The 25543-nt window shown below is 51.4% G+C and overlaps 8 protein-coding genes across 8 annotated transcripts; 6 read left to right on the top strand and 2 right to left on the bottom strand.

Annotated features, from left to right (window-relative positions):
- The first annotated feature begins 8 nt into the window (after window positions 1-8).
- Window positions 9-1626, top strand: CC77DRAFT_1090052 (alpha/beta-hydrolase). Its single transcript, XM_018529503.1, has 3 exons — window positions 9-742; window positions 851-1216; window positions 1275-1626. Exons 1-3 carry the CDS (start codon window positions 380-382, stop codon window positions 1449-1451), a joined length of 906 nt encoding a protein of 301 aa, XP_018391540.1. The 5' UTR covers window positions 9-379; the 3' UTR covers window positions 1452-1626.
- A 2929-nt stretch (window positions 1627-4555) lies between these two features.
- Window positions 4556-8416, bottom strand: CC77DRAFT_1015444 (von Willebrand and RING finger domain-containing protein). Its single transcript, XM_018524026.1, has 2 exons — window positions 6152-8416; window positions 4556-6100 (listed from the first exon to the last, which is right to left on the bottom strand). The coding sequence occupies exons 1-2, from the start codon at window positions 8242-8244 to the stop codon at window positions 4921-4923; spliced, it is 3273 nt and encodes a 1090-aa protein (XP_018391539.1). The 5' UTR covers window positions 8245-8416; the 3' UTR covers window positions 4556-4920.
- A 2900-nt stretch (window positions 8417-11316) lies between these two features.
- On the top strand, window positions 11317-12395 carry CC77DRAFT_25689 (hypothetical protein). The gene is made up of 3 exons (XM_018530883.1): window positions 11317-11391; window positions 11685-11909; window positions 11975-12395. Exons 2-3 carry the CDS (start codon window positions 11709-11711, stop codon window positions 12263-12265), a joined length of 492 nt encoding a protein of 163 aa, XP_018391538.1. The 5' UTR covers window positions 11317-11391; window positions 11685-11708; the 3' UTR covers window positions 12266-12395.
- A 2905-nt stretch (window positions 12396-15300) lies between these two features.
- Window positions 15301-16263, bottom strand: CC77DRAFT_1004130 (EF-hand protein; the record flags this gene model as incomplete). The annotated part of the gene is made up of 6 exons (XM_018523246.1): window positions 15301-15335; window positions 15384-15596; window positions 15644-15769; window positions 15979-15994; window positions 16094-16150; window positions 16261-16263. The coding sequence occupies 6 exons, from the start codon at window positions 16261-16263 to the stop codon at window positions 15301-15303; spliced, it is 450 nt and encodes a 149-aa protein (XP_018391537.1).
- Window positions 16264-16510: 247 nt separating this feature from the next.
- CC77DRAFT_25326 (t-SNARE affecting a late Golgi compartment protein 2) lies at window positions 16511-18180 on the top strand. The gene is made up of 3 exons (XM_018530879.1): window positions 16511-16671; window positions 16732-17264; window positions 17314-18180. Exons 1-3 carry the CDS (start codon window positions 16649-16651, stop codon window positions 17925-17927), a joined length of 1170 nt encoding a protein of 389 aa, XP_018391536.1. The 5' UTR covers window positions 16511-16648; the 3' UTR covers window positions 17928-18180.
- Window positions 18181-18433: 253 nt separating this feature from the next.
- Window positions 18434-23301, top strand: CC77DRAFT_1056216 (hypothetical protein; the record flags this gene model as incomplete). The annotated part of the gene is made up of 2 exons (XM_018527890.1): window positions 18434-18882; window positions 18993-23301. The coding sequence occupies 2 exons, from the start codon at window positions 18434-18436 to the stop codon at window positions 23299-23301; spliced, it is 4758 nt and encodes a 1585-aa protein (XP_018391535.1).
- A 664-nt stretch (window positions 23302-23965) lies between these two features.
- Window positions 23966-24367, top strand: CC77DRAFT_924249 (hypothetical protein; the record flags this gene model as incomplete). Its single annotated transcript, XM_018533795.1, has 2 exons — window positions 23966-24119; window positions 24183-24367. 2 exons carry the CDS (start codon window positions 23966-23968, stop codon window positions 24365-24367), a joined length of 339 nt encoding a protein of 112 aa, XP_018391534.1.
- A 300-nt stretch (window positions 24368-24667) lies between these two features.
- CC77DRAFT_925122 (hypothetical protein) lies at window positions 24668-25528 on the top strand (the record flags this gene model as incomplete). The annotated part of the gene is made up of 1 exon (XM_018533843.1): window positions 24668-25528. One exon carries the CDS (start codon window positions 24668-24670, stop codon window positions 25526-25528), a length of 861 nt encoding a protein of 286 aa, XP_018391533.1.
- Between the last annotated feature and the right edge of the window lie 15 nt (window positions 25529-25543).

Below are 25543 nucleotides of genomic sequence, written 5' to 3'. Positions count from 1 at the left end.
GAATACAAGCCATTCGAAGTGTCTTTTGCGAATTCAGCCATGAGTGTGTAAGATTTTCGCCATTCACATTGCGTGAGGTAGTTCTGATTTTTGGTGACGTTGGCTTTGCGGTTCCGCGCCGAACAAGCGATTGTATCTTATGACGTTCTCGTCTTCTTTGCACGCCTACCATACCACGACGACACTGAGGTTCCCGGTTATAAGCGCCTCACCCTTAAAGCCTGACCTAGGCCCACTCTTCCCCGCAAATACGATCGACATCTGACGTCGTTGCAGAAAGACAACACATAAACCTCGGGTGTCTAACGTGTCCAACGTGTCCAAGTTCTTTTACCAGCCTTCCCATCTCTAAGAGCAGCAAATTGAGCCTTCAGAAATCATGCCAAATACCCAGACAGTCGACGTCCCCCATCTTGGTGGCATAAAAGCCGCTTACCAAACATCCGGTCCCGTGGATTCGTCCAAGCCTACTCTGATTCTGATAAACTCCTTCACCACATCGTCGGAGCTATACCGCGATGCGTACAAGAATGAAGCACTCACTTCTGTGATGAATTTGGTCTCTATCGAGCTATTAGGTCATGGACAAACACGCGCCAAGAGTGAGAATTGGACGTACTGGGATACTGCGATTATGAATCTACAGGTCATGGAGAAGTTGGGAATTAAGAAAGCTTTTGTACTTGGTACGAGCCAGGGAGGATGGGTGACCGTGAGGATGGCGCTTTTGGCGCCTGAGAAGGTACGTCGTCTTTTGTTTTGTAGCAGCATCTTGGGAGAATAAGCCCGTGTGCCTTGCCAGTACAGTGCTCCAGTTTCTTGCACTAGAATAACTAACACGGAGTCGAAGATCCTCGGCATTGTCCCCCTAGGAACATCCCTAGACTATGAGTCACCCCGCTCTCGCGACCTAGGCTGCTGGCACTCCGTCGAGCCCCTCGCCGAGCGCATCACTGGCGAGTTCGGCACCACATCCAACAAGCCCACACCCGACTTCACTCCTAGTACCGATTTCTGCAACTTCCTCATCGATGTGGGCTTTGGAAAAGAGGAATGCCCAGAAGATGTTCGAAAGTTTTGGAATGATGAGATTAAGAAGAACTACCAGGGGGATGAAGGTCGGCGGAGGATTAGGATGTGTGCGATTAATCTGAGAGATCGGGACGGTTTGCATTTGAGGTTGAGTGATGTGGTTTGTCCGGTGTTGTGGTTGCATGTAAGTGCATTATAACAGTGGCCTCTTATGGCAAAGGTTGAACTGACGATCAACATAGGGAACTAGCGATGCTGTTTACTCGGTCGCAAATGCCAAAGAAGAGATTAAACTCTTTACCAACTCGCCTGATGCCAAGTTGGAGGTTATTGAGGGTGGACAGCACTTCTTGAGTGCGTCGAATCCGAAGGAAGTCAATGAGCATGTTATTGCGTTCGTGAAGAAGTATGGCAAGTAAAGATAGTTGTGGAAGCTAGTTGATGGTCTCTACTATTCTAAATTGGGGCGCAATTCAACCACATGGCATCAGTTTTCCTAGATGTACTCTCGATTGTCATGTTGAAATGCCAACGGAACCACGGTATTCTTTGTGGTAATGTGATACCGTTTAAAGGAATCTACGAAGCCTACTCGCAAGATCTACCATACTAAAGAAACGTATTGCAACTTTGAGATTATACTATATTTACATAGCATAAGCAATACCACGGTACGGCATAAGAAACACGAGCATGGAAGCCTGTGACAGCGTAGTAACTCCAAAAGGGATGTCTATGATACCTAATGAGTTTCGTTTCGCTTCGCATATCGGACTGTAGCATCTCAACATATCCGCTTTCAGAGGCAGAGGTGATGTAAGAATAAACAAAGAGGAGACGCATGAAGATAGTCACATCTGATGGCAAGGCGAGCGGCAAGATTGTATCATACCCACCACGAACGAACATCTCCGGCGACGCAAAGCTGGCGTGTGAGTCTATTCTGGATACGGACGAAGCATGATGCGCAGATGTTGAATTGTTTTCTTTTCTACGCACCCATCACCGAACGTGTATGTTTGTGCATATCAGTGTGGTAGGGAGCGGGGATGTTGAGTTCTTACACACACGCGATGCGATGCTTTTTATCTTCGGCTATGACGCATCCCAACACAGATTCCAGCTGTACCCCGCTTATTTCGGCTCTTGGTGTTTGCTTTTTGCGCGGGTCACGGAATGATACCCCTCTCCACATCTGGCACTTGGACTTAGCCCACGGCAAAACGGCTGTCATACCACACTCGTAAAATTGGTCCGCAGGTTCGAAAGATTGCTTTTGGACGGCATTGTCACGACGCAAGACCCGCGGGAGAACCATGGATCTAGTTTGACGCCCGCTGCATGCAACCCACAATAGCGTGGCAAGCCTGATCGGCAGCGGTGATGCGCTTCGGTGTATGACCATGAAGAAGGAAAGTGCAAAAACTGGTGATCCTCGGAGGGAAGTGGAGAGGAAAAGCAATCATCTCGGCAATGGCAGGGCAAATCTGCATGATCAGCTATGAACAGTTACAGTCAAACAAGGAACGGTGTCGATGAGCCCGTTACGATACTTCTACGTAACCAACGTTTTCTTTTCCCTGCATGGCTGGCGCCGGAAAATGAAAAGCCCAACCGTCGACGCACCTTGGAACTTGAAACTCGCCTAACATCCATGTCAAGAGATGGTACTTTCCAGTGAAGAAGGTGGTTGGCGCAATTACACTGGAATAGCCGTTGGGTAAGGTATGATAAACCCCTGTAGATGTCAGGTGGCTGAGGGATCGAACCGAAATCCCGCCCGCTCGCCTCGCAAAGGAAATGCCTCTGGTCCACCGTCCACCGACACCATACTAGGGTCTCGACTAACGCACGTGCGTCGAGATGCGAAGGGCTTGCAAAAGTTGGGCATTCGTGAACAGGGGGGAAAGTTTGACGAGTCACCAACGGCCGGCGCCGCGATCGCGACAAAGTTGAGACAGTGATTCCCGTGTGCAACGTGACGAGCGATCAAACATGGGTTGAGGAACGACGTCGGGGTGATTCCCGTTTGACATTGATACGTATTATCATCGGGGATGAGGGTTCATTGGCTTGTTGGGTCCAGATCTGGATCCATGGACTTGGTACTGATATTTGCTTTTCTTGCTTCTCGACCTGATGTGCGCCGTGGGTACTCCATGTAGTCAACGAGTCCTGGCAGCGGAACAAGATGTGAAAAGCAAGGCGTAGGCCGGGCCTATCCTTCTTCAAGTGCATCTGCATCTGCATCTACATCTGATCTGTATCTGTATCTGCAGCGACATGCGGTATGTAGCCAGACGTCTCCACTGCATTCGTCTATGCCGCCCCCTCCAGCTGCGACCCGTTCCTGCGTATTTCCGTGACCCATGGGTCGCCGCTTGGACATACGTTTGGCGATCCAGTGCTAGAATAAGACTCAATATATTGAAGTATGCGCGGTTGTCTTCGTGTCGCACTGCATTGTGCTCACGCCTAAGGGACTCATTCTGCTGTTGGGCAGGAGACGGGATGGAGACGTTTCGCATCCTGGTCATCTCGGCAGTACCGCCTTGCTGTTTGCTTCACTCAACATGTGCCGTGTGGGGAGGAGTATGCGATGGGTCATCTTTTGAAAGGGATAAGTGGGACATCTAGACAGTGGGTTACTTGTTGGTGCAGAACTTGTTTCTACACTTGACGTCAACAGGCCTCTGTAACGGATGGCAGGTGCGGCAAGCGTATGTTGGCGGAAGCCGTTACATGTCAGGTACAGCCCACAATGCTGGAAGCCTGCACTCTGCAAAGCGTCTCGGGAATCTGTATGTACATGTTTGCAGACCATTCAGCTCATGGCGCAAAGCACGAAACGTGCGTGTTCAAGGTGCGTTGCCGCAGGCAGTAATCGCCGGCTCTGAGTGCTGGGCGAACTGCGCTCATCCCGGAGATGCAGGTCTCGATATTACTTTTGATTATGTGGTAGTACTACTCTCACTCCGAGTGACACAAAACCAGTTGCACCCGATGCATAGGTGAACAGTTGGTGGGGGGGTTTCATGTATTGTTGGTCGTCTGAAACAGAGGCAGCTAGCACTGCCAATCACTCCTCGGTCCGAGTACTCAAGGTTGTGTGAAGGAAAAGTGCTCTTGCAGTTACATATACACATGTGCACAAATCGACGATAAAACCCCTTGCATGCTGAGATGAACTATGCGTGTATGAATGTATAGTGGTAGCCTTATAGACGTATAATGGTGCAGCGTTAAGGTGAGGGGTAATGCGCCGAACACACCGAAGTAGTAGCTCTGCCGGCTTTGGCTCGTACCGATGGCGTCCTCTAGCGGAATTCACCGTAGTGGAGTTCCAAGACAGCCTTAACTAAGTGCAAGTGGAGATGTACAATAGTCCGCTTGTTGAAAGATGCACATGACGGTTATCAGGTTCAGGGCAAGCATAAATGCGGATGCTTGTATCCGAGTGGAGCTATTGAACATGCGTAAACGTGCTGGTCTGTTCGAGTAGCGTAAAGATGCAGTACTAAGTATGGCAAGGATGTGATATTCGTGCATCTAAGTGGGTGTAGCTAATCAATCGCTAAGCAGCTGTGGTATCCTCTAAAGCATAGATGTGATGATGGCGACGCCCCAGTTCCTACTTTTGCAAGCCAAGGGGAATCCGCGTAACACAAGAAAGTGTAGACCGTTTTGGTATCATAAACCCAAGAAGATATGTAAAGTGAAAGAAGCCGCCCAAAGTGGGAAGAGTCCAGAAGTAGCCCTAGTGATGAAATCGCCGAAGAACAGTGTGGCCGTGAAGAGAAGCAAGGAAAGATAATACCAAAGAAGGATGCGGTATGATACAGGGTATATGCAAGCAAATGCGAAGACTTCGAAGGGTCGTGTGCGAAATTAGTTCTCCTCCATCAATGCTTCCTGGTCGCCGGTTTCGCGCCAGTCGCGCGCACGCTCAGACAGGCGCTTGACGCCTGCAATGCGCTCTGCCCAAAGCGATTCGGATGGCGATCTGAATGTGTATGCGCGCTGTGATGAGATGACACCTATTGCTTGTAGTACTGCTTTGCGCGAATCTCTGCCGAAGACCGCAGGATGGTTGATCCATTCGAGGCTGGACTCAAGTTCTGCGTCAAGAGCATACATAGTCCTGACGTCAATGCCTGCCGCAGGAGTGAACGGGCTATCTGCGTGGGGAGAGGGCGTTCGTGCACGTAAATCACCACTAGCGCTATGAGTTGTTGGTGACGCGGACCCAGTGCTGCCTGCTGCACTTGATGGTTCGTTACGTCGGTGGCCAGGAGGAGGTAGTGGTGGAAGACCTCCCTTGCCAAGTCCTTTCAGGATACTGCGTGTTTCCTTAAGGAGGTGGTGTGCGCGTTCGTGTTGGCCGCGCGAAACAAGCGTCAATGCGCGTGTAAGCATGTCTGATGTGAGCAACTCCATGCGTCGCTGTACAACATGAGGGTGTGGTGGGATAGGAGGTGTTGGTGGTCTTCCTGTTGGGCTCTTCTTTGGCCCGGAAGGTAGCAGAGTAATGGCCAGTAATGATGGCCGTGGCAGGTGTGAAAGAGATCCTTCTCTTAGGATATCGCCGTACGTGAGGTCTGCCTGGATCAGAGGTACTTCCTCGACGCTGAGCGTGCGTGACTCGTCCTGATCGAGTGGCCCACCGAGAGCCTCCAGACCAGACACGATCGACTCCCAAGGGTCCTGAGGAAGCTGTTCTGGGGAGCCAGTATCCGGTGCAATGGCTAGTTGGACTAAGATGTCTCGCTTGTCGCCAAAACGCAAGTCGCCCAGTGCTGCTTCAGCGTCACGTCCAGTAGCTCGTTTGGTGATCTGTAGCGCACCACTAATCTTAACAAACTTGGCAGGAGAGCCTTCTGGTAGTCGCAATTTTAGTTTTACGTTTTGATGCGAGGTAGTTTGGAGTGAACCAAGGCACCCCGCGGCACACTCGCGAAGCATCATCCAGTCTTTCACGTATGTATACGAAGCCTTGGTTCGCGTAGAAAGTTCAATCATGGTGTCCGGTTTATGTGTAAGCCCAAGACCAAACGAATGAATAGAAACCCTAGATGAGCGTTAGTGGTGATCATGTGTCTGATGTTATCGAAGTGCTTACTTGGCAGCCTCTGCGCGAGAGATGACAAAATCAACGCTCTCGGCATCGGAAGTGGAAGAATCGCTGATAAGCAAGATGCTAGAGAGGGGGTTACTGGACTTGCGCTGCATGAGCAAGTCCATGGCTACGTTTGCTCCATCGACCACGTCGGCACGCAGGCTCTTCTGTCCTACAGGACGTATGGAGTCAAGCACTTTGGGCCAGTCCCTCCAAGCCTTGCCAGTCATGCCAACAATGGGGACACCACCACCGCTGGAGCCGAAAGTAACAAGGCCCATGCGATCGCGCTCACCCAGGTTGTAAACTAAGAAACGTAATGTGTCGCGGAGCAAGTTGATCTTCAAGCCCTGCATCGATGACGAAACTGGAATGACAACGACAATGTCAACAGGTACGTGTATTGAAGCAGACATACGGGGCTCTGTCATACCGCCACGCGAGGCGCTGTATTCGGTGGGTGCTGTCATGGTCGACCTGGCGGCGCCGTAGGAAGAGTTGATTGATGAGACCCGCTTAGGCCTACGGTAGTCGTCCTCCTCAGCTCCAGAGTTGTCCTGGTCGTACTCTGCCATGCGGTTGCTGGTGGGGAAATCCAAGCGGATGTCCATAAGTGCGCGCCGCCACAACTCCAATTGGCTACGATCCTGGAACTGCAGATGGAAAGCGGGCAGCTCCGCCACAGAGAGGCTAAGGGTTAGGATGAAGTTGTCCGGTGAGTGCTCGACCTGGTTGAGGTGCTTCTTGATGAGGATAGAACCCTTGAGGGTGCACTTTGTCTTCTTGATCGGGGCTGCACCATCCCATTGTGGTTGCGGCGCGATCTTCTTCTCTTTTACGCAGATCAACATCTCGGAGAAGAGGTAGCACTCGAGCTCTTGCCATGACTGTCGGTCCTTGCCGACGCGGATGTGACCGTGTAGTCGCAGCTTCCCGAAGCGCGAAAAGTCAAGACCGTGCCAATTGTCGACACGGGCATGGAGGTCTTCAGTTATCTCATCCAGCACCTCAGTCGGCTCATATTGAGGTTCAGTAGGCCTGCTCGTGGCGGGCGATTTGCTGCGTTCGTAATCGCTCTCTGCAACGCTTGCAAGTGGAGGTAGCGGCGATGCACGAGGCATGTCATCCAGGTTCGGACGCCATTTCCCCTCGACCACCTCGACGGTGATCAGGCACGTCAGGCTTTGTTGCTGCCGCGATCTGCTAAGAGTTGGAAACTCACTCCGGACAGTTACTATTGGCGCAGGAATTGGGCTCTTGAGTAGGCCACGTGGGCTGCTGAGGCTGGTCTCCATGGATTGCACGTCATAGTCGTGCCGCCGACCATCGTGGGTCGGGGCATAGTCGTTGGAAGAAGCGAGTCCCGTCGCTCCAGAATCACTACGTCCATGCGCCCTGGATAGCGACGCGCCCCTATCGGAACCACGATCACGGCTGTGGCTGCTGTCTCGTTGGCGTGTGTGGGTGGTGGGTGGATAGCGCGCCGACGACGCGTTGCTTCCATTGCGAGAACGACCAGTGGTCATGTGGTCGTCGTGCTGTCGCTCTGACGCCACGGTTTGGTTGTCCCATGGTGTTGGCGTGTTGGCCGCGCTCCGGTGACTCTCAGCTGCTTGCGATGGCGACGGCTCGTTTTGGACTGACCGCACAATGGTCGACAGTTTCTCTGCGCGCACATCAGCATGGCTAGCCAGCGCTGTCTCGGAGGGCTGCCTACCAAGATCGAGAACGTTTCCACCTCTGCTTGTGTCCAGGCCTAGTGTGGCATCGCACGTGGGGCAATGCTGCGACTCGAACTCGCGAATGTACTCATAGAAGCACGCTTCGTGGGAAACATGACCACATGAGAGTTGCAGTATCCGTTCGCCCCGCAATGTGTACTCCAGGTTCTCCTCACAGACACAGCATTCGCTCCCAATGAAGGTCCGCTCTCGTCTCGTCCGGGTTCGCTCGATATCCATTACTCCTGCCATGCCTCTGCCGGAGCGAGGAGGGGGCTGTGAACTAAGAGTCGCGTCGGATCGTTGATTATGCGAGGTGAAGGGCTTCGTCGTATGACTACTGCGCGAATGGGGACGGAGTCCTAGGAAAGACATGAGCGGCCTGAGCTCCAAGACAGGTCACAATGGTAGTAGGGAGAGCAGTACTATCGCTGGAGCCCACGACCGGACTGAACTCGACACTTTTCTTTGCTTTCTTGTCTTGTTTGTGGTATTTGTCGCCCAACAGTCCGAGCTGGTATAGGTTCGTGTGTAGGGTGTCCTTGGGTTGACTGTGGGGTGTGTGAAGACGGCGGCGTCCAGACAAAGAAAGTTCAAAACCGTTCGACATGGAAGGGCCGGGGCTGGAGCAGGGCTCACTTTTGGATCGCCTCAAGCACGTTTCAGCATCGAGAGAGCACACGGAGGATCGTTGAAGAGCCCGCGGGCTGGGTGGACCTTTAGGTTAGAGGCACCAGGTACCGGCAAAGTGCGTTAGCCGGGGTATTGTGCCCGACGCGATTCGAGCCGTGCAACACGGACCTGTCTGGGATGAACTGTGCAGAATTGGAGAATGCGATGCGCCGGCCCGTTAGGATGTGTCCTTGAAATAAAGTAACGCTTCTTTAGGGACTCAAAAGGAGCTGCAGGACATGCCCTGGCTTTTGTCACACCCGGGCTTGCACTACAAGACCGGAAGACTGCAGGCATCCCGTTTACAGGGAAGACCAAGCAGCACCGATGCATGGCTGCAGGCATGTCGCGCGACCCCCTGCACGGGGGCGTGACGGACGCACTTGGTCCCCTGCAACGACCGACCGGAAGGGCATGCGAAAATAGGGAGGCTTGGGAATGACTGCCATGCGCCACCTCGCCTATCATTCGTCAATACTTTACACCGCGATTCAGTCCGCAAAGTGGTCCATGATGGCGGGCCAGAGACCGTTCGCATTGCAAATCCTCAACTTTTGCGTCCGTGAGCACGTCGAACCGAGTAGGGAGGCAGCCCACATACCCGCTTGAGTGCTCGCGAGCTGAGTCGAATCAGGAGAGATCCAGACACTCCACGTCAGGGGAAACACTTATGACAAAAGAGGCTCCTCTTCCCAAATGTGACGACATTGCACCTCCTCCGCAATACTTACTCCTCGTAAAACCTGCATGCTGCCTCTTCCAGATAGGGAACGCGCTAGAAGCTCTGTTTGGATCCATTGAAGAGCGCGCTTTCCACTGGCCCTCCTAAACCACGGTCCACTGTCCAGCGTCACGGATTCAACATTGAGTCAGTCTCTTCCGTTAAAGTTTGGCTGCAACTGGGATGCCTCGGAAACACACCACTTCTAGAAGACTCCCACGAATCCTGCCAGGAGCATTTCACGAAGGAGTGACTTGAGGGAAACAATTTCTCTCCACGTGTAATGCGTGGCTAGTGGACTCCAGTTGCGCAAGCGAGCGTCACACTACCTTCGCACAATAATCTTTGAGGTTTTCTTGGTAACGAAAATGCACCACCATCGCGAACTTGGGTGCATCTTATTTCTGCCATCGGAACCTTGCTTATTATTCAACGTATCTTTGGAGCTTCACCGAACTTGATACGTTGCTCAAAGACACTCGTGTCGGACGTACGACGCTGTAGGTATAGTGGTCCCTTGGATCTTCCGGCCCCAGGCGGGTATTTGCGCAATCAGCACATGGCACGCACGTGGATGCATCAACGTCATGATGAACTTTCGAGATGCGGGATCTCCAACTACTCAATCAGCAACGTCCATCGCAATATTTTGATCTCCGGATCTACAGTAGGACGAATCGCATCTCGTGTGTGCAGATATGCAGCACGAAATTGTTGCACCAGATTATCCAGGCTATCCTTTCCTGCAGTCTCCTGCACCCGCAAGATACGCGCATCTTGTGATCGGATTGGATGCACAAATTTTCCGCGGCAGATTGCCATTACGTGTGCTTTGACTGCAGGCACTGTACGAGCTATGCACAATAGCTTTTCATCACTCGTGTTTCCTGTCGCTGTCAGTAACAGAGTCTGCATTACCCTGCATTTTTAGCCGGCAGATGTGCGGATTCGCTCAGATCCCGCCACGGCTGAGCGCCGTTCGTACAGCCCATAGTGTAACCGAGCAAGCGCAGACACAGACAAAGAAAAGAGAAAAGCCTTGGTATATCAGTCTTATAAGTCATACATGGCTACCTTCTATAGCCTTTCCCTTTGACGGCTGTGGTACAGTCGTACTGTACGATGGTTATCAGTAGGTGCGGAAGACGCGAACAGGTGCTGTCACCATTGTGACAGGCGCCTCACTATTCGAACCATTCGGTTGTCTTGCCTTTCCACTCTCCGACTGGTGCTGGTTGCCTGATACCTTGGTTTCCATGTGGCTAAGCGCCTTTCCGAAGCTACTGATGCGGCCTTTGGTCGTACTCACCGCATATCCAAGGTTTTCAATGCAATCGCGAGCTCCATGTAGGTGATCTGGTCACTACCTCCACTACATTAAAAAGTCGACCTTCTGGAAGTAGCATTAGCTTCGCTTGCTCTGAGTATGAATGACTCTTGGGTGACCTTACTGTTGCTCTGATCCCTACTTCTCGTAGCCGTCGTAGTCCATGGATACCTGACTGTGCCAAGGATATCCTGCTACGAGATACGGTAGCACGACGATCTCCTTCGAGGTTTTGGTTCTCATCTTCCGTTGACCATCGGAGCTATTCTGCCTACAGTCAACGTGTGGTAATGCGACTAATGCAGTGCGCTAGTTTTTGGCGATCTCGAATAGCCTCCCATCTAGTGTGCGCCAGCAAAACCACCACACCACTACGGAAGCCACCTCGTCAAACTCAAGTTTCATGGCCTTTTTTACGCCCAATTCAAGCCACAAGACCTATCAATGGATCCATGACGATCATGTGCGCTCCTTCCCGCCTCTTGTGCTGATATCTTTCCCCACTCCTTCTAGAAGGTCCCCTTTTTTGCGGAAGACTTCCCAGCCATTCATTCAGCATATTCTTGCAACTAATTTGTCACAGCACCGAATCATTAACCTGGCGCGGATAACGGCCGTCGAAATTTAGCGACAGAGATGCGCATTTTTGCTGGTTGCTTACATTCATTTGGGCGTACATATGTCGTCATACTGAGCCTCAGCACCTAGCACATATATGTCCGACGCGAGGCTCTATTTGGTGCTCAAGGGGTTCAAGTGAGTGGCGTAACGCACTGTTAAGACGGCAAGAAACCTTGCTGAAGTATGTACCACACGTTTTCTGTATGCAATACCGGAAGAACTCCGGTCAGCGACGTGCAGGCTGTGACTTGCATTGCCTCGGCGCAGCGCCACTGATACGCCTGGATACCCTTCCCCAGACCCTCCACCACCCAAGCTATTATTGTCCGCAACAACGACACTATCACCCACTCGTGACAAACCACGGCTCTACCTCAAACGCGATGCTCCCTCATCAATTTCTTTGCGCCTGTAGCTAGATCTATACCTCTACAGCATATGTCAGCTACGACTATACGATACTGACCAATTCAGCAAAGAACGCCTATAGTTCGACTAATGCATCGTCTGGCGTACCCTGCACCGTCAGGTATCTATTGGGTATACCTACTTAAGGGTCTCCCATGTTACCAAGCGGAACGTTTAGCTCGATATATGCTAGCGGAACACACTCCGCCTTATTCGCCCATGAATGGTCATTTCGGGTACAAGAATACCACACGTTCGCTCAAAAAGCTCGAGCTACACACTAGGCATAAGGTGACGTATCCTGACACGGCCTCTGAGTTCGTGTCTACGTTTCAGCCTCAGCTGAACAGCGTCAGGAGTTGACTGTACAGTTTGTTTGCTTCAGATTCCTGGGAACCCAACCCTGGAATAAGGTCCGAGCTCCACGATTGGCAGCCACGTTGTGTGCGCAATCGAGTAGGGTTCAACCTACTGCTACACGACAACGCTATTCACAGAACATGCGCCGTACATCATCATCACACTCGACGTCCTTGCGTCCACGAAGCCTTTGGTCTAGTGCCACCTCATACTTGACGCGTTGTGTGACTAGTAAAAGGACAGTGTCCTCAGTTGATGACGTTCCCGCTATACGAGAAGACAATTGATATCCAATTTACACACATAGCACGACGGTCAGACCGACCTTTTCGCTAAACCTTGGTCTGGTCTTTTCTCCGTTACATTTTGCTGTACACACGGGAGACACATCGTATATGGCATTGAAGCCGTCCCTGGGCGGCGCTGTATATTAAAAACTCGCTAGCCTCGGTACTTCTCTATCATGTAAAACCCCTGCTTGTCTACGGGATTTCGATGCGCACAAGTAAGGAATGGTAGCTGCAGATGAACGTACGTTAAAGGCCCATGCTTTTAGATGCATCTCAGAGTGGGCGACTCATGAACCCGATCGCTCTCGAATTCGCGTTGAGCAGACTATTCGAGCACAACCTTTGTGAAAGTCTGCCTCACACAGTCCAGATGTGCTTACAAATTGAATTCATCGAGATGGTACCAGGGACGCATATATACCCAAGATCGACGGTCAGAAGTGTTTGCGCTAGTCGTCCCATCGACCTAACACACTTTGAATCATTTGTAGATACCCAAAATACAGCGTCATCATCACAGAAACACAGAACCTTTTTACGATTAGAGCATCAAGTGAAGCAAGTTAAGCTTCCACGCGCACCAAAAACCCGAACCACTCGGGTGCTTGCCTTTGGTTCCGAACCTATTCTCGTATCGAGTAGCCGGGAAGAGCCAATAAAGCGCTACTGGTGTCACTCCGGAGAATATCGCGGCTGCATGCAGGGTCTGGCACAGTCGCTGTCTAGACAAAACGAGTGACGACTTTGCATGGACTGTTCTCGGCTGAGCATTAGAACGAAGATCAGATAAGCTGGTGAGGGACTATCGAGTTGGTGACATACTGTTTGGGCAGTCTTGCGACATGAAAGACGATGGCTTATGCGTACATCTGGCTGATCAACCAGAACCTGGTGGCATCGAAGTTAACAGAAAGTGTTACGTTCACCACAATTGGTCGCTAGAGTAAACTAACATGAAGGGAATGATATACATGCTATTCTCGATCACATCTGAATACTATGGACCATACGCCTCCGACACCCACCAGAGTCGATACTACCCAGTACCTTCACCCAGTACCTCCACTTCCCGTTAGGCGTTGTCCAGGGTCTCAAGTTTCATATCTTCGGCATGCACAGCTCGCAACAGCTGCTTCGTGAGCCATAGCACAGAGTAACAACAGGTGTTAGGCACTACTGAAGACACTTGACAGCCTCGCGAACTGCGGATTAGTAATCTTGAAACACTGTCGAACGTATGGTTGAACTTGCCCCAAATCTCCCCGCATTCGGCGTCATACTACCGCCGTGGGTCTTCTCCAGATAATGGTAGGTGTAACTGGTACAGTATGGGTTTCACAAGTCTCTTGTCATCTCAGCTCATGCTGGACCGTTTTTTAATTGTCAGCTGTCAGAAGTGACCTGCGAAACTCGAAAATTGCTACACATTCTCGAACTTTCGATATCAAGGACAGTTTCTATTACAGAGATTTACACATGGTTCCAGTGTAATGGCTACTCCAACACATGGACGATTTCTGTCCTACCCCAGCGAGCCCAGCGATATTATGACTCAGTAAACCACGCAACCTCTCCACCTCTGTCTCCAAATCCAAATCCGGCCTCTTTCGTCTCTTCCTTGAACAAAAGAGAAGAGAGTCAGTCGTGTCCCCACAACCCAAGGCGCGCCGAAACGTCGCCCCGTCCGTCGGAGAAATAACCTTAGTCAAGAACCTAGAAAAGCCGTTGCGCAGCGTTTGCGGCTCCCTCTCGGCCAAGACCAAGTGAGCCGCATCCGCAGCCGTTGTAAAGCGACCGTCCGACATGACGACGACTCTTGCCAAGATCAGCAACGTGAGATAACCAGGCTGGTTTTCCCCGAGCAAGGATTGTCAAGTCAGGTATTGTAAGTGGGTTTCGTGGGTGGATATGGTCGAACGGGAGTTGCCATCGCGGTACCTAGGTGACGTTCCGAGGTCCTTTTACATGACTTGTTGTAACGAAGATCCTCATTACCGTCTTAGGTGATCTTTCGTCTATACCTTCTGCCCGGTGATATCACCAAACTGTTGATCCTTCTGATAAAGTTGTAGGAAAACTTTGCCCGTGGTGCTGGGACGCAAATAAGCGGTGGTTGTTCGAGTTCAAAGACTAGAGTGGATGCCTGAGCAGAACCCACAAGTCAAAGCGGTAGTCATACAATACTCATTTCCTCCTGTTCTAACCAACTCCAGAGGCATGCTAGAGATCGCCCTAGGGATGATGCTAGTTGGATATCTACGTTGAAGAGCACGCAATACAGGTATAGGCGAATATTGCCTGTCAGGCTGGAGGAAGGGGCCAGGTATGGTGCCTACTTGTGGTGTTACACGCTTACGCGCCATACGTACCACTACGACTATACAGAGTATACGAATCCCTCCCCTACAGTAAGCTGAAGTGGAGAGCGATTGCACAGCCACACGTGCTGTAGGTACCATGTCCTCTTGTGCAAAGCCGCCGTTGGCCTCAGTGTTCGGTCACAGAGACATTAGTTGAGCTCGAGGCAGCAGGCCATCACAATCAGATATCTGAAGATCGCAATCCACAAGACCTGTTGGGCAAAGGGAAAAGGCTCACCCTTAAAGGGCACGGTGAAGTCTTTTCTCGAGCGCAGGGCGCGCGCTCGTGTTGATGAGGGGACTGATCAGCAATGGACCCACATGCTAAGCGGCCAAAGCTTGTATGTGCACCGCCTCATGGCCCTGGTGCCCTGCATGTCTTGCGAACCCTGGAGTTTTGAATGTGGCTCAACACTTTTCAGGGGAAGCTTTTCATCATACTCAAGGAGCAGAGCAAAAACACGTGAGAATGTGGATTGAGGATAAGGTATTGGAGTCATTCCTCCGGAGATGCTGACAAATGAGCCAACCGACTCAGGTTGCAAGCATTCGGATCCGTCGTACAAAGACACGCCAAGAAGCTCAAATTGTCCCGTCACTCGTCGCCGTTAACCCTCGGCCGTGTCACCGTCATGATACGTGTATTCATTCAGCACCCGCAACTTCAAACGCTTACTTCTGCATCATCAACTGGACGAACTCGTTGTCTGATGTGTGTTAGCATCGCACTTGTGATATAGGCAGCTGTAACCTACAGTCGATGCGGCCGTCACCGTCCTGGTCAGCCTCCCGGATCATCTCGTCGACCTCGTCATCGGTCAATTTCTCGCCAATAGAAGTCATGACGTGACGCAGTTCGGCGGCGGAGATGAAACCGTTGTTATCGCGGTCGAAGACCTTGAAGGCTTCCCGGATCTCCTCCTCGGAGTCGGTGTCCTTCATCTTGCGGGCCATCATGGTAAGGAATTCTGGAAAAGTTAGCTGTGGTACTTTGGACTGGTATGAAGGGGCGCACCTGGGAAGTCAATGGTGCCGTTGTTGTCGGCATCGACCTCGTTGATCATGTCCTGGAGCTCAGACTCGCTGGGATTTTGGCCGAGCGAGCGCATGACGGTACCTAGCTCCTTGGTGGTGATTTGACCTGTGGCGCATCGTCGTCAGTTGTGCTTGCTATGGAGTAGGGTGGATGTCGTGGTGTTGTAGCTGTGGGCGGTGGTTTGGACCCCTAGCCAGCAAGCCTCGCCCGGGCCCCTCTGCCGATTGCGTAGGCTGGAGATGCGGCACTGCTTTGAAGGCAGAGAGGGAGAGAGAGTGTGTGTGTGGAAGGGAATTTGGAGGGAGAGTACTGACCATCGCCATCCTTGTCCTACAACACGACGTCGTCAGCTGCATGTTCGTGATTGCGCAGGCCCCCAGGGCTACCAGGCAGCCGCGCGGCATGGCAGAGGATGGGGAGGGCACTTACGAACAGAGAGAAGGCCTCCTTGAACTCGGAGACTTGCTCCTCGGTGAGAGAATCGGCCTACATGGACCTGTTAGCGATGCGCGAGGGTGCTGGCGGGCAGGCTATCGTGGTGTTTTGCAGGGCGGGGTATGTTTGGGAATGTGCGAGGACGGCGCGGGGCTACACACCATGATTTCTTTGGGTGGTGTCTGGCAGGAAGGGGGAGGGAGGTTGTTGGTCGAGTACGGGTGTTGGGCTGGGCCGGGTTTGAGATATAGCAGAGGCGCAGGTGCGGTGTGAAGGAGATGCCAGTAGTGTTTGCGGCTGGAGAAGATGGGCTGGAGTGGAGCAGGCTGTCAGACGGCCCTATCTAGTGCGGCCCTGCTGTTGGGAAGCTGGCGCTAGCGCTGCCCAGAGCGGGAAGGCGGCTTCAGCTGCACCGCCCAGACACGTCTACCACGCTGCGAATGCGCCTCACTCCAAAAGTCGACAATCCACAGCTCGCGTCGTCATAGCCCTCCATCTACTCCTCGTGCCCTGCCATGACCTAGCCTTGTTGACCCTCGCCAGCCCAGCATGTGGCGGGACCGAACCAACCTGTATGCTGCTGCTACCGCTTCCGACCACCCTGCCCTTCCCTCGCTGACGTAGCTGCGTAGCTTTATATCCTACCGCCAGTCCTACTCCCACCACCCCCAGAAGAAGACGCGCTATGGCGGCCCAGGCTCCAATGGCTTCGGCGACAGCAGGCGCATGTCCGACGAGCGGCAGGGGCTCATGGCCAGCGGCGCATACGAAGACGACGGCGATGCTGTGATTGAAATGGACCTGCTGCCTCCACGATGGCTGGATATCCAGGACGAGATCACCGAACACCTAGCCGAGATAGCCAAGCAAACACGCAAGCTCGACCAGCTACACCAGAAGCACGTGCTGCCGGGCTTCGACGATGAAGACGTCAAGAAGCGGGAAGAGCGGGAGATTGAACAGCTCACCCAGGGCATCACACGCCTCTTCCAAAAGTGCCAGCTAGCCATCAAGCGCATAGAGACCATGGTGCGCGAAGCCAAGCAGCAGGGCAATATCAATCAGGGCGAAGAGGTCATGGCACAGAATCTCAAGATCTCCTTGGCTACCCGTGTCGGCGAAGTGAGCGCCATGTTCCGCAAGAAGCAGTCGGCCTACCTGAAGAGTGAGACATCCCCAGTACAAAACTTGGGCAATGCTGATTATTTGTCCAGAACTACGCGACCTCGGTGGTTTTACCTCGCCCTTCCGCTCCGCGACACCCGTGCAGAACCCCTACAACGACCCTGCCCTGCAAGAGTCCGATGCCGATCGCTCCTTCTCGCAATCCACGCTCCTGCAGACAAAGCAACAGCGCATGCGACATGACCCCAACGAAGCAATCATAGCCCAACGCGAGCGCGAAATTGAAGACATCGCCCAAGGTATCATTGAGCTAGCAAACATCTTTCAGGAGCTACAGACCATGGTCATCGATCAAGGCAGCATGCTGGACCGCATAGATTACAATGTAGAGAACATGTCGCGAGACGTCAAAGAAGCGGACAAGGAACTCAAAGTGGCGTCGGGATATCAAAAGCGAACCATCAAGAGGAAGATTATGTTACTGTTGGCTATCTTGATCGCGGGTGTCTTCATACTGTTATCGCTCAAGCTGAGCAGAAGAGGCGGAAACGATGCGCCGGCCGCTCCACAAGTGCCAGACGTCCCGCCGGCGGCAGCGATAAGAACCAGACGGCAATCAACCAGCATGCGCACGAGTCGCGTATGGCACCGAAGAAAACGGCGGTTATGGCAGGGGATCGAAGACCACCCTTTGACGCTCTGAGGGCCGTTCTTTTAGAAATGGATAAATCATGATTGCTGCCTCGTACCGTCCAGTCTCACCGTGTACCTACTAACCTTCGATGACTCTCTATCAAACAGGCGGTTCTACGCATGTGTCCACGTTCCAAGTACCGTGCTCAGACTCGTCGAACAGTTTCGCTTCTTCAGTGGATGCCCAAAGGTTGCGATCGCCGGATCCGTTCAGCAAGCTCAAACTTCATTATGCTTAGTCTAGAGTCAGTGGCGCGTGGCTGTTGAACAAAGACGGCCATCGCCATGTGCCTCGACAAAAACCACGACTGCCTTTGTAGCCCGCATGCGGAAGGTGCAAGGTAGGAACACTATTGCAGTCTTGCTGAACAAAGACTCCATGTTTTGGCAGTCCAAAGTTTGTTTGGAGAGGCTGTCTATACATCTCATGCTGCTTTGCGTGTGCTGCTGGAGCTTCTGACAACCTTCATAGTATTTTGGGTTCTTCTAGGACACCGGAGCAGTTTACTCCTCATCATGAACCTGAAGAGAAGCAAATTCTGGCCCCCATTTCACATCAAGCCCAGGCACCCAGGACATTGGCCCTTGAGCGAGGATGTTACCACACGGATTTGTCGGTATGCAGGCAGACAGGCCAGTGCTATGCTCTATATTGCTCTATACAAGAACAGAGTAGGCGGCAAAGATGCAAACGCAGCCCTGCGAGCTGTGTATTACGAACCATTCACGTACTGGGACTGGCATGGGGTGGATGCTGAAGATGAAAGCGCTTCCAAACACAAGAAACAGCTTGTTTGGGAGCGTCAACGAGGCTTCACAGCTGCCAAAGGTGAAAAGGGTGGATACCCGTATCCTCAAGAAGCATGGCAACAGTTCCGAAACCTAATCGATAACCATGCAGAGAGACGCCATTGGGTTGCGAAGATCGCAGTGGCGCATTGGATGAATATAGAGGATCTGACGTGGTGAGTCTACTCTAGTTCGTCTACATGACAAACAACAAAAAGACATTCGGCTTTCCGCAATCTTAGTCGAATTCGTGCGACTCTGAAGCCAATTGCTGACATTTGGCCAGGATATTCCGAAATCTGCCGTCGCTTGAAGCTCTGGACTTGAGCGACATTGCACTTTTCACAGTCCAGCCATACAAGGGCTATGCAAATGAGCCCCCGGTAACCATGACTGACACATGGGCATACCTTTTTCTTCGTATACCCAGCATGTGTCCTGTAAGAGAGACGGCGCCTAAACTGAAATGGCTTGGTATTCCAGATTTCCGAGATGTTTCACTTGTCGCTCCGCGGATCCTGCTCGATAATTTCCTACCGCTTTGTACGAATCTTCAAACTCTCTCTATCCGCGGGAAATATAGGGAAGAAATCCCACCACCGAGCCTTAGTGGACACGAATACGTTTGTGATTTCATCAGGGGCATCAAGACACGTACCCCGTCCAGCGTCACGGCTCTTGAACTCCGGCTTTCGATTCCTTTCTTACATCAGCTACTAGTCGCTCTACATGCCGAGGACAGGCTGAACATAGATCAGATAGGTCTTGATCTTGGAGCCTGGACTCAGATATACCCTCTCAGGAATACTTCTACGGAAATATCAGACAGTGATGTCATATCAGCAGCTTCGAAGGCAGCTTCGAAGGCCCGTTTTGATATCTACGAACAACAACACAACAAGCTCCTATCTGCATCATCGAGATGGCTTTTGCCAGCGCCAGAAGACACTCCCAACATGTCAGATGTTTCGAGTTCTTCTGGAAGTCCCGCATTCGAGAGGCTCGACGCAAGGCCTACATTCCAGAACGAGCCATATAAAGCGAAGGGAGGGTCAGATATTCGCAATTACACGTGTGATCGGAGCAAGCTCGAAAGCCGGAAGAAATGTGGAAACAAAGACGAGAACCACCACAAAGAACTACTCGGTAGCCTTGAAAGGACACATGTAAATTCTTTGCCATCCATGTTGGTGAAGCTGCATGACGCGGGTCGAATTGCTGCATCTCAGGACTACAGTCTATATTCACTGAATCCTGAATGGCAGGTCAATAGCACGATTCCCCTACATCCCTTCACCATGATCCAGAAGTACCAACCTGTTCCTACACTATCTATGGACCAGGGTCGGGACTACAAACAGCTGACAGCAGATCGACTCAAAGAGGCATACACTTGGTTGAAAGCGACTTTTGCATGGCGGCCAATCTTCGACTGGGACTACTTTGTAAGTTGCGGTATGGAAAGTCCGAAGGAAAACCTGGACGTTGCATTCTCCAGCTTGGAACAACAATACAAACTTGGCAACACAACTAGGAGTACGAATGAGGTACTCTTAGGTGAAGTTTCTAGGCAATTTCAGATCATGCGAGACGCCGGCATACCAATCCATCTTCTCATGGGCCGTCGCAACCCTGATGGGTCCAGCCTGTACTGGGGCTGGCCTTACAACTCAGACGCGTGGGAGAAATCGCTTAAAGCGCCGCTTGATGCTGGTTTGGGAACAATAGCAGCTCACATCGATACCTTGAGTATTTTCTACGACCTACGCAATCCTCTGGACGAGCAGCGTTTGGAAGAGATTGATAAAAGGCAACCGTATCGACGACCCGAAGCATATTGTCCTCGCCCAAACGGCCCTTGGCACCTTGCTAAGAATAGCCCATTCAAGAAGCAATGGCAGGATCGACCATCACGAATATCGAAGCGCAATACCCAGAAGACGGCGAACAAGAAGATTATCGGAAAGAAAACTCGCATCCCACTGGCCAACAACCTCGACTCATGTCCTCCGGCCGGGGAGTACGCCGATGAACACTTATACGATGATCCCGAGACGGACAGATCCATACCAGAGACCTTGCACCAGGTCGCCCGTCGTGCTGCATTTGAGCGAGAAGCCGTTGGTTGGCACCGATTCTGGACCGAATATGCACCTCAAATGACGAACTTGAAGGAACTACGGTTGCGAATGTCTCAGAACTTCGATAGTGTGGGTAGTTGGAGTCTCCGCCAACTTCTGAACCCAAAAGAGACCTGGGTAATGTTTGGTTATGCGGACGAGCGTGGCCATATGCAGACCCAAGAAGATCTCCTGCATCACGTCGCGAACGACTTCAGGCTGCATATGCATGCAGCACAAGAAAATATATGGCCTGGTGGCCGTTTTGTACGACGCAGTTGGATCCTGTGGACCCCTGAGCCTACAGGCACTGCTGAACTTGCTTTGCATAGAGGTACAAATGAGGCGAGATGCCCAACATCGCATCCATCTTCGAGCAACAAAACTACTGACCTATACAAAACACACAAGCTGGCAGGAGATAGGCGCGAAAAAGAACAGCTTCAAAAGGCCATCAAGCAAGCACGAGAGACAGCACGAAAAGAAGAAGAACTTGAGGCTTCACTTCTACTCTCCTCATCAGAAGATCTTGTAAGAGATCCTCCAGCAGTGATACCAAGGTCAGAAGACATTGAAAGAAGGCTGACAGGAATCTACGGTCGCCACGTTCGTGGTATTGCCCAGAGAACCTGGCGCGCTGAAATGCGAGGTCACATCGAACAGCTGAATGAGGATGTGCACGGAAGAGACGAAACTGTTCATAGTCTTCGTCGAGTGGGCGCCGTATCACAAGTCGAAGACGCTACGATTGCACGAAACATACTGCGGGATACTCGAGAACTTCTGCTAAAACGCATGCATGACTTCCGTCCAGAAGACATCTTTGTGCCATGTGATTGCACAGAACATACGAACGGCTTGGAGCTTGTGAATCACATGACTGACTATGCTGCCGAAGAGCGTAAACGGCGAGGAGAGCCAGTGCAAGAGGACGCACATCGAACAGAGAAGCCGACTTCGAGATTTCCGTCTACAAACACGAGACCTGGTGCCCTTCCACGCGGTCCACAGCATTCGCGGACAAGTCCTATTGAGAACAGCTCAGGAAAATCTAGTTCGGAATCCACAAGCTCAGATGAGGACGATCCTTGGCTGACGAGATTCACTCCTGCAATGCAAATCAAACGGATCACAGCAACTCAGACTACCACAGCTCAGCAGGGCTCCGAAGCTATCTATACAACGCGAAAGCTTGAGCTAGCTCAGCAGTCAGCCAGTGATATTGCTACTGGACAAAATGAAAGAATTCCTAAGTTTGAAAGGAAACCCAACAAGGAATCGAATGAGAGCGATCGAGCCGCACACCAGACATCTGAAGACGTTGGATTCACACAGAGCACAGTAAAAGGAAGGGGTACAGAAGAAAAAGGAAGGTTCGAAGAGCAAGCTGTTGAAAAGAAGAGGCTCATTGAAGAGAAGAAAGCTGCCATCGCAACAGCAGAGGCGGAGAAGGAGGCCAGGATTGCTGCTGAGAACAAGGTTGTCCAAGAAAAGAAGAAGAGAGATGACGCAAAGAGTCAGAATGCTGAGATCAGGAGGCAGGTAGAAGAGGTTGGAGCGGCTGCTAAGAAATTAGCCGCTGACAAGAAGGCCGCGAAAGAAGAAGCTAAACAGAAGACAGAACATGTGAAGAAAAAGGCTGCCGCGGAAAAGAAAGAACTAATGAAGCAGGCGGACGCAGAGAGGAAGAAGGTAAAAGATGCCATAGCTGCCGAGAAGAAGAGAACCGCTGACAATGAGGCCGCGAGAAAGGAAGCTGAACAAAAAGCTGCCGATGAAACCGCAGAAGCTACCGAGATAGCAGCTGTCAAAGCAAAAGAAGCTGCAGCAACTATCAAGGCCGTCAACAACGAAGGAACTCTTGATATCGTTCCAACGATCGAAGGAATTCTTCCAGGCAAGCCGACTGAGAAACCGACCAAGTCGCCTAAGACTTCCAAGGAAAAATCATCAAAGATCCTGAAAGGCACAAAACGTAAACAGCCTTCTCCTGATCCATTTGAAGATGACGCTGTCGATGAAAGAGAACCTGTTAAGAAACCTCGTCCTAACAAAGGAGCATCAACGACGTCCACACCTGTTAGACGTAGCGCGCGTCTTCGCACACAGACACCAACGAAAACACCTACACCGCAACTTGAGTTCCCATCAGATGTTAGTGTCACTGAGAACAGTGAACATGATATTGAGGACGATGGTAAGAGAAAGAAAAGCAAGAAGGGGAAGAAGGATGTAGATGACTATAAGCCACCTAGTAGTACGAAGAAGAGGACTCCGACGAAGGTTGCAAAGGCAGCACGGGAGAGAGCGATGGGTAGCAAGGCAGTAACGCTGGCTAAGGGGAGAAAGAGAGCTGCTGATGAGGAAGAGGAAGAAATAGAGGAGATTACGAAAAAGAAGCCGACCCAGAAGTCGGTCAAGACGCCACCCAAAAAGAAGGTGAAGAAGGCCGATGGAGATGATAACGAGTTATAGGGATGAATCTTTCATCAACGTTTCCTCTTTGACGTTCTCGTAGCTTCAGCCGCTACAAGCTTTTTTGTTCTTGGAAAATCTATCAAACACTATCTGTGCCGTGACTTTCATTCAGCTCTCAAATACGGTGAGTACGCATGAGGATGCAGAGATAATAAAAAAAAAAGTGATTGAATCGTCCTTCTGAATCCTTGAAGCAACCAAGGCCAGAGAGAATTTTAGGGGAGATTTCGTTGACCTGGAGGAGGCCGGGGCGAAGACATAAATGATAAGCGTGAACATGCGGTCATGAATTTAAGTCTCGCGGTACAGAATAGAACAGATTAGCGACGAGTGTGACCGATTCGTAAATTTTTGCGATGATCGGTTTGGTCACACAGCTGTAATATGTTCAAATCTACAAATGACAGTCAAAGCTTCTTGTACAAGAATGAGGTCTTTGTATATAACGTTCCCAGCCAACCAGAAGCAGCAGCTCCGCCAGCTCAGCCGCATGATCCCCTCACCACTCACCAGGCTGAAATCTTCTCTAGTCAGCCTTGAATATCTCTCATTATCTCGCAACTAGTCGGACAGCGTTGCAATCATTAGTGAAGGCTCACGCACACACACATCATTTGATCCCAGCCACTTGCGACTACTAGTATCAAACATGAACGCAACGATGGCAGCTACACAACCGCTTCTCGATTGGATCGCAGCACATCCCTATCAAACAATGTTCCACGTCGTCAACGGCGTCGTACTTCTCACGCCTGCAGCCGCTACTGTACCTTTCTTCAACGCACTTGGATTAAGTGCGGGAGGGCCCGTCGCGGGTAAGTCGCTGCCTACTAGGTACCCAGAGGCTCACACTGTATTCGATACTGATGATATCGCAGGCTCAGCAGCAACTTCCATCATGAGCTTCTTCGGCTATGTACCCGCAGGTGGCATCTACGCGACAGCTCAAAGTGCAGCGATGGGCGGATATGGCGCGAGTATTGCCGCCGGAGCAGCACAGGCAGGTGCGATGATGAGCTCTGGAGCTGCATGGCTGTTCGGACGCAACGGCACTGGGGTCTAGGCATCCATATATCAGAATGGACGATCCAGCGTTAGGGTAGCACGACGTGGAGCGGATATGGTATGCGTTGCGAGAAGAGGAAGTAGATGGCCAATGACGTGTTACCTCGGCTCGGTTGCTCCTTCACGCCAAGGTCGTAGACTCGACTTGTATGATCAAACATGCCTATCATATAGAACGCCTTACACCGTCCTTTGCCTTGCCTGTACTATATGAACTCTGATGCGGAAGAGGTGTTGGCCTGCTGATCTCACTACCGCATCGTTGACAGCAAGCTGTACTTAAAGTCAACATACAGAAATGCAGCCAGCAACCTCCCCACCAGCAGCAGATATCGCAAAACCACTATCCGATTTCCAAAAGATAGGCCACAACACATACCTCTGGACCTCGCCGCCATACTTGTCTCAGCCCGGAGATCAAACACCACTCATCCTCCTCTTCGCCTGGAACGCCGCGGCTGCAAAGCACATTGCCAAATATACACTCACCTACAAAGAGTTTTTCCCCACATCCCGCATCTTACTAGTACGATGCTTCACTCAAGACATGTTCCGCAGCGCCTCTTCCTATAGCTCTTTACTCCAGCCAGCAATAGAGCTTGTAGCCGAACACACCACTGCAGGAGGCGAAGTCCTCGTCCACAGCTTTTCAAACGGCGGCGGAAATCAAGTCAATGAGTTTGCGAAGGCTTGGAAGAAGAAGTATGGCACAGTACTGCCGATGCGAGCACAGATTCTCGATTCTAGTCCGACAAAAGGTCCATGGATGAAGAGCCACGCAGCGATATCTGCGTCTCTTCCCAAAAGTATGTTTTGGGTTTGGTTTGGTGGGGCACTGGTACATCTCTTGCTTGTTTGTACATTCATTGCCGATAAGTTGATGGGAAGGGAGCATATGATGGTGGTTTTATGTCGGCAGCTGAATGACGAGTCGGTATTTGATACGAAAGTGCCACGTGTGTATCTATATAGCAAGGCGGATCAGATGGTGGGTTTCGAGGAGGCAGATGAACATGCTGATATCGCCAAGGCAAAGGGGTGGGATGTGACCAAGGTTCAGTTTGAGAAGAGTCCGCATTGTGGGCACATAAGAGAGGACCAAAGAAAATATTGGACGGCGGTTGTTGTAGCTTGGACGAAGGGGCCAAGGGACAAGTAGAGCCACTGGCTAGTA

The sequence above is a fragment of the Alternaria alternata genome (assembly GCF_001642055.1).
Source record: "Alternaria alternata strain SRC1lrK2f unplaced genomic scaffold CC77scaffold_1, whole genome shotgun sequence".
In the NCBI taxonomy this organism is placed as follows: domain Eukaryota; kingdom Fungi; phylum Ascomycota; class Dothideomycetes; order Pleosporales; family Pleosporaceae; genus Alternaria; species Alternaria alternata.
The sequence above is the reverse complement of the archived record's forward strand: the minus strand, read 5'-3'. Positions and strand labels throughout refer to the sequence as shown.

Excerpts from the sequence above, each read along its gene's own strand:
- CC77DRAFT_1090052 (XM_018529503.1), top strand. The coding sequence starts at position 380 with ATGCCAAATACCCAGACAGTCGACGTCCCCCATCTTGGTGGCATAAAA. Across the intron at positions 743-850 it reads CGCTTTTGGCGCCTGAGAAG|ATCCTCGGCATTGTCCCCCT; the intron begins GTACGTCGTCTT and ends ACGGAGTCGAAG. Across the intron at positions 1,217-1,274 it reads GTCCGGTGTTGTGGTTGCAT|GGAACTAGCGATGCTGTTTA; the intron begins GTAAGTGCATTA and ends CGATCAACATAG.
- CC77DRAFT_1015444 (XM_018524026.1), bottom strand. The coding sequence starts at position 8,244 with ATGTCTTTCCTAGGACTCCGTCCCCATTCGCGCAGTAGTCATACGACG. Across the intron at positions 6,101-6,151 it reads TCTCGCGCAGAGGCTGCCAA|GGTTTCTATTCATTCGTTTG; the intron begins GTAAGCACTTCG and ends ACGCTCATCTAG.
- CC77DRAFT_25689 (XM_018530883.1), top strand. The coding sequence starts at position 11,709 with ATGCATCGTCTGGCGTACCCTGCACCGTCAGGTATCTATTGGGTATAC. Across the intron at positions 11,910-11,974 it reads AGCTACACACTAGGCATAAG|GAGTTGACTGTACAGTTTGT; the intron begins GTGACGTATCCT and ends GAACAGCGTCAG.
- CC77DRAFT_25326 (XM_018530879.1), top strand. The coding sequence starts at position 16,649 with ATGTGGCGGGACCGAACCAACCT. Across the intron at positions 16,672-16,731 it reads TGGCGGGACCGAACCAACCT|CTTTATATCCTACCGCCAGT; the intron begins GTATGCTGCTGC and ends GTAGCTGCGTAG. Across the intron at positions 17,265-17,313 it reads GCAGTCGGCCTACCTGAAGA|AACTACGCGACCTCGGTGGT; the intron begins GTGAGACATCCC and ends TTATTTGTCCAG.